This window comes from Hippoglossus stenolepis, chromosome 2 (assembly GCF_022539355.2).
Source record: "Hippoglossus stenolepis isolate QCI-W04-F060 chromosome 2, HSTE1.2, whole genome shotgun sequence".
Taxonomy (NCBI): Eukaryota; Metazoa; Chordata; class Actinopteri; order Pleuronectiformes; family Pleuronectidae; genus Hippoglossus; species Hippoglossus stenolepis.
In genome coordinates this window covers 4769854-4791054 of record NC_061484.1, presented here as the reverse complement: position 1 = coordinate 4791054, position 21201 = coordinate 4769854, and the positions used below count along the sequence as shown (strand labels likewise).

Here is a 21201-nt window from a genome sequence, read left to right as displayed (position 1 = left end):
TAAAGAAAAAACTACAACTCAAAATCTGACATGTTTAAGTGTTTAAGGGACTGATATTTATATGTAAAATGTTCAGATTCCCCTAAAAATCCAGATCTAGTAAATTTAAATGCGGCGCAATGAGGGGACTGTTGAGCCCTGGCAGAGATATGCACTCTACTGAGTGTCATTCAAGTTTTTAAATAAATGTGTTGATACTACTCCCTAATAAATCAGCAACGACCCCCAAAATACCATTTCGGTTGGGCTCTAGTTCTCTACCATGACAAGAGGAGTTATGTAAACACATTGCAAGACAAGACAGAGACGGAGACAGACATTTGGTTCAACACAAGCTCAGCAATTATTATGTATTAATTATTCACGGCACATGGCACACAGGTTGGCATCAGCTTTTAGAGGCAATTAATCCTTTATTGAGCGAGAGCTTTGAGAGCTGTATATTCAACACACTGTATGTGAGGGTGAATTATTCTGTTTTTGGAGAGCTAATGAGAGGCTCTATGTTAGATGTAATATTCACAGTAGCCAATCACTGGGGAGTTACTTGTATGGTCCGTATTACTGGTGTGACCACACCAAATTTGTGCATTGTTTTATAATTTTTTTATTTTGATCAGTTGCGAGGTGCTGTGCAATAAGATGCAGTCGCGGTAAGACATCCACCTATTGGTGCTGGCACTCCCCTATGTCCCCATCAGTGTCTTTATTTCAGAAGAATTGGTCACTCTGAGTGAATCTCCCATCATGCCAACAAAAACCCATCATTTGATAAAGTATATTAGATATTTGATTGGTAGTGGTAGATACTGAGATTTACAATCAATTGGTTGTAGCCCCCCTCAAATAATAAAAGATGTAGATAATATATGAATGGATGAGTAAAGTTAAAAAGACATTTTGACAATTCATAACTCTGGATCAGTTAATTTTATCAGGGGAAAATACTGATTTAAAAAGCTCTTGTTACTGTAGTATAGTCCCCTGGGGCCTCCTTGCCAGGCCCACGAGCCATCACAATCGGTACCTCCTGCTACAGAAGTACAGTACACTAAGGCTTCATTAATTTCTCCAGTGGCTATTGAGACACAACTTGTCTTTTGGAGGGCTACTCTCCTTTCACTTGGGTGGACAGGCTGGTACAAGGCTGCTCTCTTAGGTACTCAGGTACACAGTAGCAGCTGTTTCTTTTGGGCAGGAGATACTGATGAAGCAGACCAAAACACTGCAGACAATGCCAAGAGAAACAGTAGAATGGCCTCTCTGTGGAAAAAGGAGTCGAAGCCAATGGAGAGGTACAATGGCGACAAAGCTAAACTGAACATGCAGTGTCAGCTATGAAACCAAACTCCCTAACACTGAGAAATAATCCTCTATTCCAGAGATATCTAGGGTGAGTGCTGTGTTTTGGGTTTGTGTAGAACAAGTCTGTTTATACAGATGCAGTCTTTAGTCTAACTATTTTTTTCCAGACTCTTTTGAAGTCACCGTAACCTTTACCTCTGACTCAAATCTAATCAGATAATCTCTTTGTACAAGTGGTCAAAATTTGAAGAAATTCCCCAAAGGCAGACTTATCATGTTCAAGAGGCCGGGTTTTGTGAGGCCACCATGACCTTGACCTTTGACCACCCAAATCAAATTTGTTAATCCAAGAGTCTGAGTGAACATTTGTGCCAAATTTGACCGGATTCTCTTGAGGCGTACTTAAGATAACGTCTTCAGAAAGTAAAAGAAAGGTTTCGTGTGAACTTGACCTTTCACCACCAAAATCGAATCAGTTCATTCGTGAGTCAAAGTGAACATTTATACTTAATTTGAAGAAATTCCCTCAAGGTGGTCTTGAGCTATCGTGTTCTAAAGTATTGGACGAACAGAAGTACATAAGGATGGACGGACAACCCAAAAACAGAATGCCTCCTGCCACTGGCTGTCACCACTGGGAGGCATGAGAACAACAAGGTTTGTACTTCAGACAATCCAGATTTTAAGCTTAGTCATTAACCTTGTCATTTTTTTCTATATAAAGTTAAAATTGCAGATCTTTCTTTGTAGTCTTACTTTGCTTTTTTCCTCATTACTAGGTTAACATTTTATAAATCGTTCGTACCTGGGGTGACCTCTTGTACCAGGATGGGGGCTTGGGGGGAGAGTGTGAGGCCATGAGAGTTGAGGGTGGGGTCCCGAGGAATCTGAATATTGAATCGAAATGGGTAATTCCTCTGATCAGAGCCACTGGACTCTGCAGTCTTCCCATTCTCTGCAACTCGGTCTCTAGAGAGGGACAGAGGGACAGAAATAAATAAGCTGTGAATTCTGACATCTTACACGAACATTACACATTCTGTTTAAGCAATTTAATCAATTCTCATTTATACATGTATATTAGAATAATCAGCAGAATAAGAATGGATACAACAGAGGGTATCAAAACATAACACAGATGGAAAATGCTAATTAAAATGATTTAGTGAATCACTCATGTGGACACTAGGAATGCCAAGGTACGGAAATTTTCCGACTGAGTAATTAACTCGTAACAACACCACACAATTAATGAAAAAGATGTGTGTTGGTTCAGTGTCTGTGCAGTGTTTACTGAGTGAAATCTGTAACGTTACATTTTACTTTGAGCAGCCTCACTCTTCTGCTGCACTGAAGTTAGATGCACATTATCTAGACTGTGGCGGTCCACTCCTCGTAGGAACATCAAAGATCTTTAAGAAGTTTTGCGCTGTTGCTTCATTGTAGAGTGTACAGCGGTGAGATGGTAGACCCTCAAAATATTCACAGTTTTATTCATATTTAAACACCAAAGTCTCATCATCCTCATCGGTTAACTCTCCCCTCATCATGTGATTAGACTTTGGTACTCTGTGATATGACTGCTGCTGCACTGTGCAGACAGACAACAATCAGACAGCATTGATAACTGGTGACGTGGCCACTACCATTGATATACAAAAATGAACCTAAAATTGGGGAAAGTTACATAATTGTTATGTGCCTGAACACAGAGTAACACTGATTACTGCAGCAAACCCATAGTGGACACCCAGTCAGATGAAATGATGAATTCAGAAATTAATTAAAAAATATATTCAATAGGTGGCTTTGCTCAAAGCTATATACCTAAAAGTAAACAAGGAATTACTTAAATGTGCACCTTACTGAATCAGGAATTGTGCATGGATGTTGGACATATAATTGGCCCCTGAGGCCCCTTTAAAATCCTAGATCCACTCGTGGGAGAATCTAACTCAAGAAACAGAATTAGGAAGAGGTCTACCTGCTCAGGGAGTGAGACCTGCTGCCTAAGTCTCGAGACCGTCTCAGCCATCGTCCCACCACCTGCTCCACCCGGCTGGTCTTACGGGATGGGGAGCGGCTCCTGTCCTCCACCTCCATTTACCTAGCATGGGAGAAAGTGTGAAAGGGATCGCATATATTCTGTAACATGCTCCACTTATATGCAAAGTGTCAAGTAATGTGATTAAATATTTTTGTGCCAGAATCAAATCAGGAACATAAATAGGTTAGGTCATCAAATATTTACAGAATGCAAAATGCAAATTTAAGAACTAACCCCTAACCCTGCTTAAGAGACACAACCCTCACACATTAGGCTTGACAGTGGGACTTCTGAGTACCAGACATGGGCTGAGGCCAACAATGATGTCACTTCTGGGTTTATGCAGCCTAATAGGCTCTCAGTGCCATTAATGAGCCAACTGCTCACATTTTGATTTCAAATCTCAACAAACATCAGAATCAGTATTCCCTAAATTCTAATAAATAATGTTGTATAATGATGGTGTCTCCATGTGTGTCTGCTGATTGCTGGTGGTTATCATAAATGATTGCTGGCAGGCGGTGGTGGCTGGTGAAATGGATGTAATGGACATGAGTTGTCTTTGGTTTCAGTGGGACGTAGTCAGGCTAATGCATGATCCTATGGTCATGACTTAATGGGTCCTTGTGGAACCACTCAATATTTTATATCATGTCATATCACCTTACATACATGTGCTCTCTAACAAAAGGTTACAGGGTTTAGAAAATGTTACCTTTGACTACTTCATAGATTTTCATTACCTGTCGCCATCGACCATGGCTTGATTACTCCTCAACCATTAATTATACTTTCACCGATTTTTTGTTTTTGTTTTTGTAAAAATGTCCACAATTGTACAGCCAAAGCTAAGATAAAGCTTTAGCAGTCTGATTTAGAAAAACGTTTTTGTGTTGGATTCCCAAACTCCTCCAATGTAAATGACCTTAGGTCATTTGTCACAAAAAAACCACAGGATCACTACTGTCATGCATCAACCAAAGTTAAAAACAGTGTCCCTGATGCAGCATGGGAGTCTGTTTGTTTGCGTCAGTGCAATTTTGGAATCAGGGAAAATGTTATGGTTCGTCTAACTTGTTAATAGCTTGTAACAATGTAAACTGAAGCTTTCAGTGTTATATACTCATGTATCTTTAGGAGTCCTACATGCACCACTCCTGAAGACAGAGAACCCTAACAGTTTACTAAAATACTAGATGTTGTTGTTCTGCTTTTTGTGTGATCACCCAATACACATGATGACACAAACTTTCAGATTTCAGTCTGGACTTTGGGACTTGATTTCAATACTTGCAATAAGTTATATTTGTATAAATGTTCTCTTATATCCTCTGTTGTTTTTTTTACATTTGAAAAAAAATCGGTCACCAGTTATTTCAATTGCATTGGATTTGGCTGCAACGCCGTTTACCCCCGAGACTCCAAAAGTGTTTTGTGCACTCACCCACCCCTCCATCTGCATAGTGGTGACTAGATAATGGGTGGATTTTCATTTTTCCGTGAACTATCCCTTTAACTTTGCGTTGACTTCCATCATCAAACCTTATGCTTTGAGTTTATGCTGGAACAGTCCTAAAGAGTTTACAATAATACAAGTGTATATACACTTACACACACACACCCACACAAACTCCCTCCCAGATGACTGAGGCAGTCAGACAAAGACTTGGTCATTAGCTGATACCCAATACCCCTTTCACATAATCAAAGACTGAAACTACCAGACTGTGACTGGGAAACAGATACTGACAGTCAGCGTTCATGTAGAATCACTTCACTATGAACGATGGGTTCAAGTGAACAATGAATGAATGGAGCATTTATTTTAGCAATAAATTAATCACAAAGGGGACAAAAGGATGGATGGAGAAGTTCATTCAGAAAATGTTAGATAAGCAGATAAGTGACAAATGAATGTATGAAAGGATGGATGAATTAAATGATCAGTGAATTGATGGATTAATGAGAAGGAACTTTTCAGCCACAAGCAGTAGAGCTGTTGTCTTTTGAAAAGGGTAATACGCAGAACAATGGATTAATTACATAAAAACATTTATGGACTAATGGATAGAATTAAAGAGTGAATGATCTCAGCAGGCGTACTGTGTCCCTCAATGAGCAGCTGCAGGAAGGAATCTCCCCCAGAAGGATGTAACTGATGATGGGCATTAGCAACATCCATTAAAGCAAACGAGCAAAGAGGGTGAGTATAGGGAGCAGGGAAAGAGAGAAGAGGAGAGGAGAGAGGAAAGGACAGAGGAGAGGAGAAGAGTCCCTCAGGCACACTGTGATGTGACCACCACAGGAAACTGAATGAGAGGAAGACAGAAAAGACACAAGTGTGATATAAGGTGAGACAGGAGGAGGGCTTAGTGATGAAAGTGGTGTGTGTCACAGCCAGACAGCAATGTCTCCTGGGAGATCTTGAGTCATAAGCACATTATCCATCCATCTGTCTGTGTATACCCCTCTCCTGCTCCCGCCTCTCACTTCTTTTTCATCCTATCTGCCCCTCAATTCTCGCTCTTCCATATCTCACTCTTCCTGTTAGCTGGCAGTATCTCACTTCTCAGGTTACAGAGACACAATGTTTGTTAGGGTCAGAATAATCCAACTAGCTCAATGTCCCAGTGATCTCACGAGTGACATAGATACATCCACAAATGCAAGGAAATGAGACAGAGGATTTACCTTTTTCTAAAAATGGATAATCAGGGATGGATTACAACTAAATGTCTGTGCAATTCAAATGTCAAACACTGGTAACTGGTTCGTCATACATGGCCAATCCCCTCTTTTACTTTTGTGGCTTTCATTGGCTGTAGGGATTCACAACAGTTCTTGTTTTTCCACCACAGTGTTTGAGATAAGACAAGGTGTAACATTAGATGAAGGTGGGTATATCATACTGTACTTCCTTCTCACATCAATCACAAGACACATTTCTATTGTTTGGGCCAGACCAGAATTTCAAGGAAAACTTCGACACTTAAGCAAAAAACAGGTCAGTTGTGAAAACACAGACAAAACAGATTACAGTGTTAAAGCACTGTATGACTCAAACCAACATTTCAATCCAACACACTGTCGTTCAGCTAATTCACAGTTAAACTGTGTTAGGTTGAGTCTGAAGATGTTAATACAGTTAATAACATCCACTTGCTCAGCTCAGTCTCTTAAAGACGAACATTATTCTGAAAGATTGTGGATTATCCAGCAGGAACACAGAGAAAGAAAAAAATTAAAATAATGTTTTTGTGTTGCAGAAATGTATATTTTTTCTGTCCAATTAGTGTGTAGTTAAAAGACACTGGTTTAGGAAGTAGTTGAAAAAGTGGAGGAACGTCTTGACAAACAATCATTTGCACAATACTTAAAACATCAAAAGCCAAAATATGGCTCATGGCTATCATTTTTGTATTTTTAGCATTGTGTGAGCACATTCTTTCCGCTTTCTGCTTATTTGTAGGCCTGTTAAAGACTAAATATATATTACCACTTATCTAGAGACCGAAAACAACTGTGTTTTTCCACATGGCGTGTTCATGAAGCCAATCACTAAGGTGTGCTGTTCCAATCCTTCCTTGGATTTCATTTAGATTATTGTCTGTCGTCTCATATTTTCACATAAACGTTCAGATATCCCACTATTCACTATGTAATCCCCTGCTTGTGTGTCCCCCTCCCTGTCTTTCTATTAGATTATTGTTTAGCTGTGGGAGGAATCAGGTTTCTCTCGTTTCTTTCCCTGTGATTCGTCACAACTGCAAAGAGAAATAATACATTACCAATTATTACTATGCTATCATATAATTAGGAAAATTATGATTCATTTTGTAATGACCAACGAAAATGTGTATCTAATTTTCAATTAGATTAGATTTGAATGACCTGGATGACCTTCAGAGCTCATCTTGCAGGGTGCCATATTCACGGGTGTGTTACTGTATCCACACGTACACAGTTGGAACAACTCGGTAGTGCAGGCAAGGGTAGATCTAGTCACATTTATGATTGAAATTAAAATTCTATTGGTAGAAATTGTATTTAATATTCATTATTATGTTTTCATTAGTGAACAGAAACTATGACTTGTGGTTGTGATAGCTCAGAATGAACGCTCCATATTTACATCTGGGGTGGGTCCTCTTCCACAGCGTCTGATTTGTCCATTCTGGGCCACTGTAGAAACATGGTGGTGCATCGCAAACAAACCTCACCTTTAGTTGCCACTACTAGTTGCCTAGACTGATCATTTAATAGAGTTTTTTTTCAGACATGAAAAGGTCAATTTGAGGTTCCGACTAATGACTATATAACCCACTGATCAGAGTCATTGATGTTGTTGTCACAGACCTTCAAGATAAACATCTTTAATGTTTAAAATTATTATTGCAGCTTATCCATATCTCACATTAATCTTCAACTTGATCCAAACCGTAATCGATGAATCATGACCTGACCATTTGCTTACACTCCTCTGCTTATTCTCAGACACCCACCTCTCATTGTAATATACTGATCTGTTTGCCTTTGCTTTTCCCAATTTAAAGAAAAGTTACAAACTTTTCTTTTTACCTAACATTACATCATGTATAATAAATTATAATCCAGTGGTAGGTGTTATTTATAAGTGTTGGTGGGATTTATTTCAGTTGGCACAACTCTTCTATTAAATTGCTGCAGGAAACTTTAATGTCATCTGCCAGAAATGTTGGACTGGAGCTGAGCAGCATAACAAATGCTGCAGAGGAACACACACACACACAAGTTACGGAATGGGGATGCAGCAGCACTTAAATAGTAGACTATCCCCCACTGCCCACACTTATACTCTCTCTTCATTCATTCACTAGGTCAACTGCTCTCCCTCTATCCATATTCCTCTCTGAATCTTTGAATGTCACACATATCCAGTTTTTGTACTGCACAATGGTCTTTGTGGTAGTTTAGTCTTTATGTACATATATGTTTGGGTTAAGAGTAGGTACGTAGCCTAAGCATGTAGCCTATGCATTCATAGTTGTGCGTAGGAGTGTGTGAGTCGCGCTGCAACAACACCACCGAAACCCTAGAAGCGGTAGAGTTTCTATGCTGGTGGAGTGTCTTCCGGTTTCTGGTCCGCTTATTTACAAATTGTCCGGCGTCTCTGTTTACTTCAGAACAATGTTGAGTGTTACTAAGCGGATCATGTTGGAGTTGGAGCTGAGAGATGTTGAAGAGCAATTCGTTTTTCTTAAAGAACTGCAATGAAGAAAAGGAAGACGTCATCCTTGTTTGTTCCTTTAACTCAATTAAAAAATAGTGGCAAGTCTGCTGGAGATGCGTGGTCCAATCACAGCTCTTGCGGTCTGCGTCACCTCGACACATAGTTACATTTTTGGGGAGGGGCACGACAGGGTATGGCGTAGGACTCTGTGTAGTGTACACGTCTACGCGTAGGCTACAGCGTAGCTTCGACGCAGAACCATGAATTGGGCTTAACACTTATAAATTTGTGTAATAAATTAACACAAATAGTGAATCACTTTTAAAACGAAATATCATTTTCAAATAAATTTTATAAATGAAACACCGATAAAACTGCATATTTTCAAATTACTAACACATTCTCTTACAGACAAGACAAATAAGAATGAATACTGCATACTGCTTCTGAACACTACTGAATACTTAGCTGGTGCTGTATCCTAACAGTCATGCTAATAAAGCAAGTTGATTTGAGTGAGTGGGTGAGAGAGGTGCGAGGTGTGTGGAGGAGTGAATGAGTGAGTTGCTTTTACAGCATGTTATAATTTTCTCATTCATCAAAGTAAGACTTAATATTTCAATGAAAACAAATCAATGTGTTATTGATTTGTAAAAAAAAACCTTTATCGGAAAGCACTGTTTTACAGAGAGACTGGTAAGGGATGGAAATGCTTAGCAAAGGAGAAAAAATTAGTTACTCCAAAATATGTAAATCAGGAGAGCTGTCATTTTAAACTGCTGACCCTGGAGAAAAAAGTGAACAAGGATGGATATTTTTTCATTTCTTGACTTAAAGCATTAAACATGGCCTAAAAATGCAAACATCAACAAATCCAATTTACAATTAGACTGACACATTAATTTGTGGATTTGGACTTGTCTAGCAAGTCAGCGAAACACATACACACGCACACTCAAGCACACACACAAACAAGCACACACTAGGCTTTTTGACCGCTTTTTTTTTATCACTCATACAGGTAAATAAACCACTAAACTGGCTTCAAATTTGATTTCTTGCTATATTTTTTTGGAAAACACAACACAGAGGTCAAAGGCTAAAGGACACCTCACTACTTTCCCACGACCAGTGACCACGTTGCCATGGCAACCCCATCCGGCTTTAACACAGGCAGCCACCACTTCCCTTGACAAGTGAGAATGCCGACAGGAAATAGCTGGTCACATTTTAATAAGATAAATAAATGTAATGTTTTACCTATGAAATATATCAAGTGATTACAAGTAAATGAGGTCAAGTCCAAGTGAAGTCTTGAGTCATTGATGTTAAAGTCCAAGTTGAGTTGCAGGTTATTTTTGATTTTGTCAAGTCAAGTTTGAAGTCATCAAAATCATGAATGGTGTCCGACTGGAGTGCAAGTAGTGCCAAGTCCACACCTCCACAACAGAGTTTGGTTTTGCATCATGCTCTGAATACACACAAATAGAGACGCACATACTAGCATAGAGCAGGCAAATAGGATTAGAGTGTGTGTCTGCAGGCTGTGACAGGGAGTTTGTGCGTCACTCCTGCTGAGCCAGATTAGACTGAGCGTCACCTTAACCTCACAGGGCTGTTAAGGCGAACAGACGGACTAACACTATAACTCAGACACTTGTTCACTACTCACTTTCCTCTTTATGTCTGTCTGGCTTAGTCTCTCCTTATCTTACACTCTGTTAATCCTCTAAGTCTGCCATCTTTCTTTTTGTGTGCACATACAAACATATTTATATTTACTGATTTATGGGACACAAACACACAGTCGTGTTTCTGTGACTTTAGAGGACTTTATATTGACTTACATTGATTTCCTGATTTACTTTATGTATAATGTGACTGTGAAACAGATTTAGGTCCCAACAACATGAGAACACACACACACAAACACACCTGCTCTCTGGCCTGAGTATCAGGGCTACATGAAGGTGCCAGTTACAGTCCCGCTCTGCTCTCTGTCTGTCCATCGTTCTGCTGAAGAGGACAGAGAAAGCTTTTCTTCATCTCCTGAGGATAGGGACACAACATCAGATCAAGTGTTAGGATTGTTGCATCATTTCACAAAGCTGAGGAGACACCATCAGATGGATTGATGGATCACACATTTACAAGCAGACAAATATAGATCATAGATACAGGATGAATGTGCAAAAGTACAGTATTATATGACTGATCCATACATGATTTTCATTTGAAAGAGAGATAAAAAGAGTTTTAAGTTGGAACCAAGTCGACCAGCTATGAGATGAATTGTGACCATAAAACATTAAGAGTGAGGGAACATCACATCCCATAAACCAGTAAAAGTGAATCCAACGACATCCAGCGCTTCCTCTTGAATTAAAACTAATATATAACCCAATATAGTGTTGAAATATAATGTGTTTTGTGTTATGTATGTATAGTGTTTCATGTAGAGTATAGTGTAGTAACCTTGTGTAGTAACGCTGAATGATGGGATCGTAGTCGATCGTAGCCAATACGATTCTTGTTGTGGTGGTAAACATTTCCGTGGTAAAGGCAAGCTCCACCAATCGGAGATATTGCTATTTCACCTGAGGATTGTGGGTTGTGTAGTACTTATCCTTGTGACTAAAACATGTTTTTTATTGATATGCAGTTGATGTCATACAGACTTGTGGCTTCTACAGGACAATATAACATCGTTTCACAATCTCGAAGCTTGTGGTAAATCTGCCTTGGATGGTTACAATATTAAGCCTGAAAATCTCCACAGAAAACGATGAAAGCTTTCATGACAGGAGTGAACAATGTATTGAATGTCCCTCTTAATTCACCTGCAGTAATCAAACATCTTGATAATCATCATAGAGAATGAGAAAGAGTGAGTTTGAGGAGCACAGAGGAAGGGAAAGGAGCAGTGATGAAAGGAAGATGCACAGAGCAGTAGGGAGTGAGGGGAAGAGACAAGAACAGACAAGCCAAGCAGCGGAAAAAATAGACACACTTTCCCATCAGAGAGTTTGATAGGCAGACACACATGACGGCAGAGATAAAGGTCGGAAAAGAGATACGTGGTGGGAAATAAAGGAGGGAGGGAGACAATGAACTGAGATGAGGGATGAGAGGAGGAAGACAGAGAGACAGATGAGTCAAGTCAGACAGGATGGGCCTGCCTGGCTGCCTGCGTTGCTTGTGCTGTTTGTGGAGTCCCACTTGCCCCTGCACTGCTCCAAACACCATCCATATTTAATGAGGCCCCTACAAAGCCCTGGGAAAAGAGATGCTGGGAACTCTGCTGTCCCCCCCTCCCTTCCACCTCTGCCGTCCCACCACTCAAATTCTCACCCTTAATACATTTCTCTTTCATAATTCTCCCTCCTCTCAGTTTCCTGTTGTCTCTCTCTGCTTTCTGAATGTGTCTATTTTCATCATTTAGTTATTTTTAAAGATTGATTATTTCCTCCAGCTCCTGTGTCTCCAACTCCTCCCAAAGTAGTACAGGGTGTTAAGCAAGCACACAAAACCAAACTATTAGCTCAGCATGAGGCTCCGACTACAGTACTTGCTTAATTTTAGGTAGAATCAGCTGTGATCTCTCAGCTGTAAAGAAACAGCATGAACATGTGCTGCCGTTCCTCTTTTCTCTCTTGTACCCACTTACATCCAAAAACAAATTGAGGTAAAAGCTCTTTGTGAGTATGTATATGTGTGACTACATGCAACAATATGTTTGATTTTGTGAGTGTATGTATGGTTTGATTATGTGAGTGAGAGGATGGAGTTTGTGTGTGTGTGTGTGTGTGTGTGTGTGGGGGGGTGGGGGCGCGTGTGTCTGCACATTAGTCAGAGTGCTGCGTGCATCAATAATGTATCTATATAATGCAGCCGCTTCACTCTACCAACAACTAACAGGCATACCAACGCACAGAGGAAGACAGAGAATGAGGGGGAGAGAGGGGGAGAGACATAGAGAGGGAGAGACAGAAAACACATGAGGTAGCAAAGAGCGGAAAGATGAGAAAGGGAAATGTGAGCAATACATGAAGGGGGAGAGATTAAGGTGAGGGTGTTAGCAGTTTGCAGTCTGAAGCTGTAGTGGACAGATTTTTGCTTTAACCCTGATGTCCTGGCTGTGTGTGTCATGTTACGTCTTGTGTTGTGTGTGGCAGGTGAACTGCATGTGCACAAAATGTTGGACTTTATTTCATGTCTCATAAACTCTAGAGCAAATCAAACACAAACTAAATTTCAAGGACTGTACATGTCCTAATAACTTCTGATTAGTGTTGGTGTTTGTTAACGAGTAAAGTGAGCGCAGGTCAGCGAGGGAGTGAAGATGGAGGACATGCAGCAGGGTAATACAGTACAGTACAAGGTACCTAGGCCGCTGCAGAATAATCGTGGCATACACTGAACAGTTCATGGATGCACGCATTGGGGAAGTATCGACTGAATAAACCGACATGAGAAGGATTAAGTCGGTTAGAGATTCTCAATATTGGTTTCGATACATTTTCGATTAACTGCACAGCCGTCATACACATACAGAATAAATGTGCCGCTCCGCTTATGCATCATACCATACAAAAAGTGCCCCCCTATAAAAGCAAAGTCACAGGTCTTCTGTGTAAGCAGCTAATTGTAACCAACAGTTACGTTTTAATGTTAGTGGCCATAGTAATAATGAGCAGAGTAAAGAAAGAAATTAGGTGACGACGTATGTCCGATATGAAGAGTGACAAAGCCCATGTTAGGAGGAGGTTGGGGTGGTTGAAAAGATCCATATAATACATGACTCTGCCACAGTAGTCTTTTGTTCTACACTGCTTGAAACCAATAGGTTGAACAGAACACATAAATAACTAGAATGGCACTCAGTAGAGCACATACCTCCATCAGGATCCAATAGTCCCCTCAAATCCAATCAAGCTGCACCAAATTACAAATACTCATGGACCAGTTCCCTAAATATACCAGATTTTTTCATCTATAGAACCATGTTTTATTCCCTGGGAAATCTGTGAAAACGTAAGCCCTATCTTGCAATGTTTAAGAAAGTGATAAAAAACCTCCTGGACCTGCCCACTGATCCAGATCCACACCAAAATTTCAAGGGTTCTTCTCTAACAAGTACTGTACTCCTTTCACCAAGTTTCAAAACATAACCTCCTTGGCAGAGGTAATAATAAAGGAGACATATGTAAAAGCTGTTTGGGCCAATACAGCTTAATGTTCCCCAATTTATTAAAAGTTAAAGAAATTCTTTTCCAGCAATCGATCCCAGGTGACACAGGGCAAGAGGCAAGGTACACCCTGGACATGTCCCCTGTGTATTAAAGGGCTGAAACAACTCACAGGCAATTTAGAGTCTCCAATTAACCTAAGCTGCATGTCATGGGACCGTGGGAGGAAGCTGGAGTACCCGCAGTAAACTCACGCTGACACAGGGAGAACATGAAAACTCACCCACTTAAAAGGTTCGAACCCAGAACCTTCTTGCAATGTGACGACAGTGCTCATCACTGCACCACCGTGCCGTCCAGTAGAAATTAATACATTGAATTACCTAAAGGTCATGAACAGGAGTTTTCTCTCATTCTGTCTCATTAGACCTCTATCTTGGGTTGAAAGAAGGTGGAACTATGCTGGAAATTTAATTACTTAAAGGTCGCAAATCCCGATGACCAAAATTAAGAGTTACCAAAGCCTGCGTACTTACTACTAGGCAAATGACAAGCACAGTTTGTATACAAACCTAAGAGGACGTCTAGTCAACCAAAACGATTGAAATCGTCCAAGGGGATGTTATTTACTATAAACAACAGCAATTTGGTTGCTGATTTTATGTCCCCATGCATCTTTGCATGTTTTGGGGCATAAAATAAGCAACATAAAATTAACTAGTGTTCTGCCTATCTGAAAATCGAATTACTGGGGAATTGTGTGATGCAACTAAACTTTATGCGCGAGGAAGATGTCAATCCTGTAACTTGGTCATCCCACACAGTCCTGAGAAAGGCTCTGATCAGAGTAAGAGAGTGAAAACATATGGGTGAGTAGGGGAATGAGGGCAGCACTATGAAACGCCAGATGAAAAAGCTGTGTATGTTTTCCCTTGTCAAGCCTGTATGTATAAGTACGCCCCATCAGAGTGTGGACGTTTCCCCCTATTTGGCAGCAAACCTTCAACAACAATCTCAATATTATTCAACAAATAAACAGTGCATTCTCCTTTCATAATATCAGAGTTTAGGCTAATGTGATGTGACTGTGTATGGTATGAATGGGATATACAGCACCCACGAGCCTTATCAACTGTTACACTAAATTCCAGATTTTAAAGCTGCAACATCATCAGAAAAAATCCCTACACACGACAATAGCTGCACACAACACAAACAGCACACAACGAGAGATTATGTGCATCAGACATGTTCTAATCTTATAGAAATTACCTGCTCTATTCAGACATTAGACACTTGGGTGCTGGCAGTTTGATGGTGTAGTTCGTTCATAAACTCAGGCCTTTCACTTACTAAGTCATGTCCGATGTAAATATAGCACAGGAGGACTGTGGGGAGTCCAGCCAAGAAGAACAAGCTGATGAAAACAAATCAGTTGGGAACTCATTTTATCGGTTGGATTTCTATAAAAGGTTGCTTTGTCTGCTTGGTAGAAATATGTGGGATTTCTTATCTCGATTCTAAATACTAAAGTTAGTTGTGGTCTGTGTTGTTTGTTTGTGTGTGTTTACCTATGCATGTGTTCTTTGGGCCCACTGAGATACATCACATGGGAAACTGTCAGTCATCTTCTGTATTTGCACCCTTTCATTTTTTTTCTCCGATTTCTGTAAATGAGAGTTTCTCCTGCATTTAAAATCGTTATACAAACTTCTGCTACCACCGAAGATGCTAAACACATCACTCAATGCAAAAGCTGTTTTGAAACTGTCAATATACATCACAGTCAGATTAATCATTTTAGCTGCCCTCTACACTGTTTGCATATGTTCACTCGTCTGCAGGCAGCAGAGGGGACACAATCCAATTAGCAGCTCACTTCTCAGGCACACACACACACACACACACACACACACACACACACACACACACACACACACACACACACACACACACACACACACACACACACGCAACAAACAATCCTTGTAACCTAATAACCTTTTGAGGTAATTGTAGTTATTTAATTGACAGAGACAGTGGGTGTTGTGCACTATGTATGTCTTACGTTGTACATCTAATTTACAGTTAGTTACAGGGATGTAAGTTTACAGAGATTTCTAAAGTGTGCTGGTTTTGTATGTAGACCCAGAAAGACTGAATGTCTGGATGATATGTTACATTTCACTCATTAGCTGATTAATATTGCATTGCACATTATAATGAGCGGCAGGCAGCTGCAAGTTGGCTTTGTATCAGAAAATACATTTTCCTTCGATTCTCCACTCCATCAATAAGGTAAATTGGTGTTTACAGCAAATATGAGTATAGAATACGTGGTATCACTGGTGCTATTATATTCATTCATGTGTATTTTAGTCTGTCTGATGTAGCAAAGTGTGATCCTATTTATTTATACAACAAATCCTTTGGATTGATCGCAACCGTTTTAGATTGTGAATCTCCTTGTGATATATCTGTCTACCAATACAGAGAGGGAAGTAAGTGGAGGTCAGAAACTACATCACAGGCAGCAGCTGCCATTAGTCTTGTTCCTCTGAGACACAGACATACACCCACTGGCTTTACTGTTAGTCAGTTACTGTTAATCCACTCACATGCAAGCAGTTTGACTGGGTCTGGTAACTTAAGTCTATTACTGATAGTGATGTTTTTGACACTGGCTTGTTTTTTTCTCATCAGCCTTTTTGCTAATTCACTTTGTTTGCTTGCTCAATCCAAAGCAACAAACATAAAGTTCCTGGCACTGTGTAACACGCACACACACACACACACACACACACACACACACACACACACACACACACACACACACACACACACACACACACACACACACACACACACACACACACACACACACACACACACACACACACACACACACAAAATAATGGTTTAAACAAATAACCGAAAAACTAAATCTACATCTGTTACCTGTCAGCTAAAGACCATGCAGTTTGCCCCTGAAGTTCATATAGTGAGTGCTGCTGTGAAAGTTGCTATGATATGTTGATTGATCAATTATGTGATAAGTTAGTTGACAAAAAAATATTTTAAAACAATTTTGATAGTTAATTCTGATCATTTTAAAGCAAAAACACCAAACATATTTTAGTTCTGGTCTATACTTGCTCAAACCAATCTACAATATACTGTCACTTTTTATTGTTTGTGTGCTGGACCTTGTCTATGGTGCAGAGTGAAGTTAGAAAAACTTTGTGTTCATCCTATTTGGTTTATCTGCAATGATGATTTTATAGTAAATGTATTTTTATAATATGAAACTGACTTGCTTTATAACTGTTCATGTGTGTGGTTTGTTATATATACATTTGAATGATTTACTGAACTGCTGTTATTTTTGAATATATTGCATGTCTGTTATTCAGAATTCAGGAATTTTTTTAGTATCAAAATGGTCCGACAGCGATTTTGAATGCGTTTTGGACCAGTTGCCAACCACTGCCGTAGTTTATCTGAGGATGTAGAAGAAGGCACACTGCCCTTCCCCCCACACTGCCAGTTACAGAGCGCTGGCCACTTGATTATTCAATTTGTATTCATATTGAAAGTATCACATGTCCAAATTGCATTAACCTCAGCTCTGCACTTCCGTGGGCCAATAAGAATGCACATGCCAAGTGTGAAGTTGATTTGATAAACGGCTTGTGAGATATGCGTTCCACATACAGACAGACAGATGTTTGTGAAATCTGTTCGTATGTCTGCTGTGAACAGATATCAATGCATGGGTGTCCAGGCCTACATGAAGTAACTATGTAAAACTTCACTGAGTATGAACATAAACCTTTAACTGCACTGCTGTCTCTAATGGCCAATTTACAGTGAGTCAGTAATAACTAGATAAGACTTAATGACATTCTATATATTGGAGGGTATTAGAGGCTATATGATGAAGCATTACTGATATATTGATATTGGTGTTCATTTTCACTATTGACCATACTGCAACAACTTTGTAACAGAAATTATGGCGAACAACTTATCTTCTGTACCAAACTGAAAACACAAAGCCAAGGTTTGTCTCAAACTATGTAAATGTATATGAATGTTACACCCTTTATTACATTGAACTTCAGGAATTCCCTGAACACAGCTGCACATTTTAGAATGTATGGAGGTCAAATGTAATGTAAAGGAACTTCACTGATTCAGCAGGTCTCCGTTTATTCTCTAACTCTGTCCAGAAAGAACTGATGGACAGTCTCTGATGGCCCCACTGCACTAAAAGCGCTTAAAGAACTATTTCTGCTGTTGTTGGACATCCCTTTGACCATGAGTTTCGGATTGAAGCCAAACTTGGCTGAAAGTGCTGTCTACACGGAAAGAGAGATTAAGAATGACCTAAAACCTTTTACACCTTGTTAGAGCAGTTCCCCTTTTCAAAGGGATCAACCTCTTACAATATTTAGGTTTAAGATGTAGCCTAAGTGAAGCACAGTGTTGGTCTTATGTTCTGGGGTCAAGAGTTCAATGTGTCACCTCATTAGTCTGGAGGAAAAAATAAAATGTGACTTCTTATTTTACTGTTGAGTCTAAAGCTTTGAGCCTCTGACAGTGAAGATGCAGCTGAGGGAGATTTGGTTACATCAGGGAATAAAGCTGATCATTACACTTTTGTTTCATGTAAAACACTTTGATAACATTGGTCTGAAATGGTGCTACACTAATAAACTTTATCATAATAATAATAATAATAAATATAATAATACAGTTTTATGTGCTGTTATGGCTGTGTGCTTGTACTGTATGTTTGGATTTGCATGCAGCTACATACAAAGAGGTTGACAGACACACCCCAAGTTTTCGCTTTGTATTAAACTTGACAAATACAAAGCATCAAAAATGTAGCTGGGCCTAAATATAACATCATAAATTAGTAAAGGGAGAGCCGTCAGAACACTGCCAGCCTCATATTCTTCTTCTTTTTCCTCTTCTGTTTCAATTCTGTGCAAGTGTCAGGGCTCGCTTTGTACTCTCATCTCCTTGTGATACACAGGTACACATCAACCATCAACACTGCACACACACGCACACGCTCACGCTCACGCTCACGCACACGCACACGCACACACACACACACACAGACAAACACACTGGTCTGGGCACATGCAGTTCACATGCAGATGGTGTCAGCAGCAGTGTTTCAGGAGGCTGGAGCATGATGCAGCAAAAAAATCTAGAGCTATATCTCACTGTTATATGCATGTTGCAGAGAGAGTGTGTGTGTGTGTGTGTGTGTGTGTGTGTGTGTGTGTGTGTGTGTGTGTGTGTGTGTGTGTGTGTGTGTGTGAGAGTGTGTGTGTGAGAGTGAGAGTGACTATGGCTTTGTATGCTCCTAATTGATGCATTAGTGAGATACACTTTAATTTCACACAGACTAAGTATCATTAGTCTATTCTATCTTCAGCTGTGGTTGAATATGGGAAATGAGTGAGTATCTCACAGTGAGCCCGGAGGGATACCTCAGTCAGTTTTTAATCTACACTTAAGCTACTTTCAGACATGCACTGGACTCCGCAGATTCTCCGTATTTTCTCAGGAGGAGGTGCATGTGTGAACGCAAATGTCAGCGTGAGACGCTCCATATTTTCTATTAGCTTTATCCTGGCCTCCTACTATAATGGCTGTAGAAATCCAGGAGAATTGGATTTTAGAACACAGCAGGGGATCCCCCGCTGGATTCACCATGAAAAACTAAAAGAAAACAAATATCTCCAGCTGAAAAAGCGGTGACACCTGTAGAAGACACCTACGAAGATGCCAAGAGAGTTTGTGGTGATAAGAGCTGACTATGGTGTCAGGGTTCTGTAAACAAAATCATGTGATCCACACAGCAGAGTTAATATGCCGATTCCGGTCTCAGTCTGCTGCACCCGGTGGCTCCACCTCTCGCCTGAATAATTCAGGGGATTTATTGTTTTGGTGAACGCGTCTGTGCAGAAAACCCCCGCTGTGTTGTGCGTGTGTGAAAGGCGAACTCTGGGTAAACTCCGTAGACAATTCTCTGCGTTTTACCCGGAGGTCATGTCTGAAAACGGCTCTACTGAAGCTCCACCTTCTCCTCACACCTTTCAGACATGAATTCCGGAGAACGTCCGCACAATTGAGACTCTCCGCTCAGACATGTACACAACAGCACAGGAGCGTTTAGGTGAGGGGTGGTGCAGCAGGCACAGGCAGGACGCCACATGTTTTTTATTTACAGCACATCGACACTGGCCTCAGCCTTTAAACTCAAAAAAATGTCATGACATCTGCGTCATCTACGTGTATGACACCTCTTTTCCATCCTGAGATATTTGAATGCTTTTCGTTTTTTTCACTCTTGAGTCCGTCGAACGTTAGAAACTTCATCCACGTGCCCACTCGTTACGTGTGATTCCAGTGGAGGATGCGATGCTGTGTTCTCACAACAGCTCATTCGGAGCATGTCTGAAAAGCAGCTTTCCTCAAGCGTACACCCCCCCCCCTCATGTGCGCCCCCCTGCTTCACCACATGACCTATAGGAGTATTTAAACAGGTGAAGTTGGGGGGCACCTCCCACCTGCTCCCTCCCAACCACAGTAGCATTCATCAGTTCTCTGTCTGTTCTACATGTAAGAGATTAATGATGGACGATAAATGAGCTAGTGGAAAGAGACAGAACATAAACTGGCTTTTCATTGTTTTGGTATGCTAATGGGATCAAAGCGGCGTGTTTTGTTAGCTAGCTCGAGGCGAGGAAGGGGAAACAAATATTATATATGTGGCTCTTCAAGTGTGGGAGGCTGTATATGAAGTATTAGCTGTAAAGACCTTACTGAGCAGCGGGTGTCTCCTGTGTAATCCTCTCCTGAGCGCAGGGCGGGCCGTGCCGGCCGGGCTGGATGTGGGACAACTTCGAAAAGCGCCGCTTAAGAATCCATCCGGAGCCTCTTCGCACCGAGGCAGGTTCACCCACGTCCCCGGGACCAGCCGCCAGGTCCCCGCTACACTGAGAGGTGCGCTCGATCAGGTTCCCCAGAGCAGGTGAGCGCGCGAGATGAAGGCGGTGTAAGTGACAATTCTCTCTCTCTCTCTCTCTCTCTCTCTCTCTCTCTCTCTCTCTCTCCTCAACACTATCCTCTGTCCTTCTCCCCCTCTCTCTGTCTGTCTGTCTGTCTGTCTGTCTCTCTCTCTCTCTCTCTCTCATTTCTATCCTCTATCTCCCTCCCTCTCCCTCTCTCTCAATTCTGTTCATTAAAATATGTTGCCAAATCCCAATTACAATAATAATATTAAAGCAACAATAATGTATGAAAATATAATCTAAAGAGAAATTACAAGGAATAACAGATTGAAAAAAAAACAGAAGGAGTTGAAGGTAAGTAACAATATATTACATGTCCACTGGTTTTTCTGTGGCAGGAAGTGACATATTGAG

At 40.6% G+C, this 21201-nt stretch overlaps 1 protein-coding gene across 3 annotated transcripts in view; it reads right to left on the bottom strand.

Moving 5' to 3' along the window:
- Positions 1-20886, bottom strand: part of LOC118120360 (FERM and PDZ domain-containing protein 1) — a 43804-nt gene extending 22918 nt beyond the window's left edge. For 2 of the 3 annotated variants that reach the window (XM_035175205.2, XM_035175237.2), the window contains exons 1-4: positions 20595-20886; positions 10497-10610; positions 3290-3412; positions 2111-2274 (exon numbers count right to left, since the gene is read on the bottom strand). In XM_035175205.2, the coding sequence (XP_035031096.2) occupies positions 2111-2274; positions 3290-3408 (283 nt within the window). In that variant the 5' untranslated portion in view covers positions 3409-3412; positions 10497-10610; positions 20595-20886. The remainder of the gene's footprint in view (positions 1-2110; positions 2275-3289; positions 3413-10496; positions 10611-20594) is intronic. The other variant, XM_035175213.2, reaches the window with a different exon arrangement.
- Positions 20887-21201: the final 315 nt, after the last annotated feature.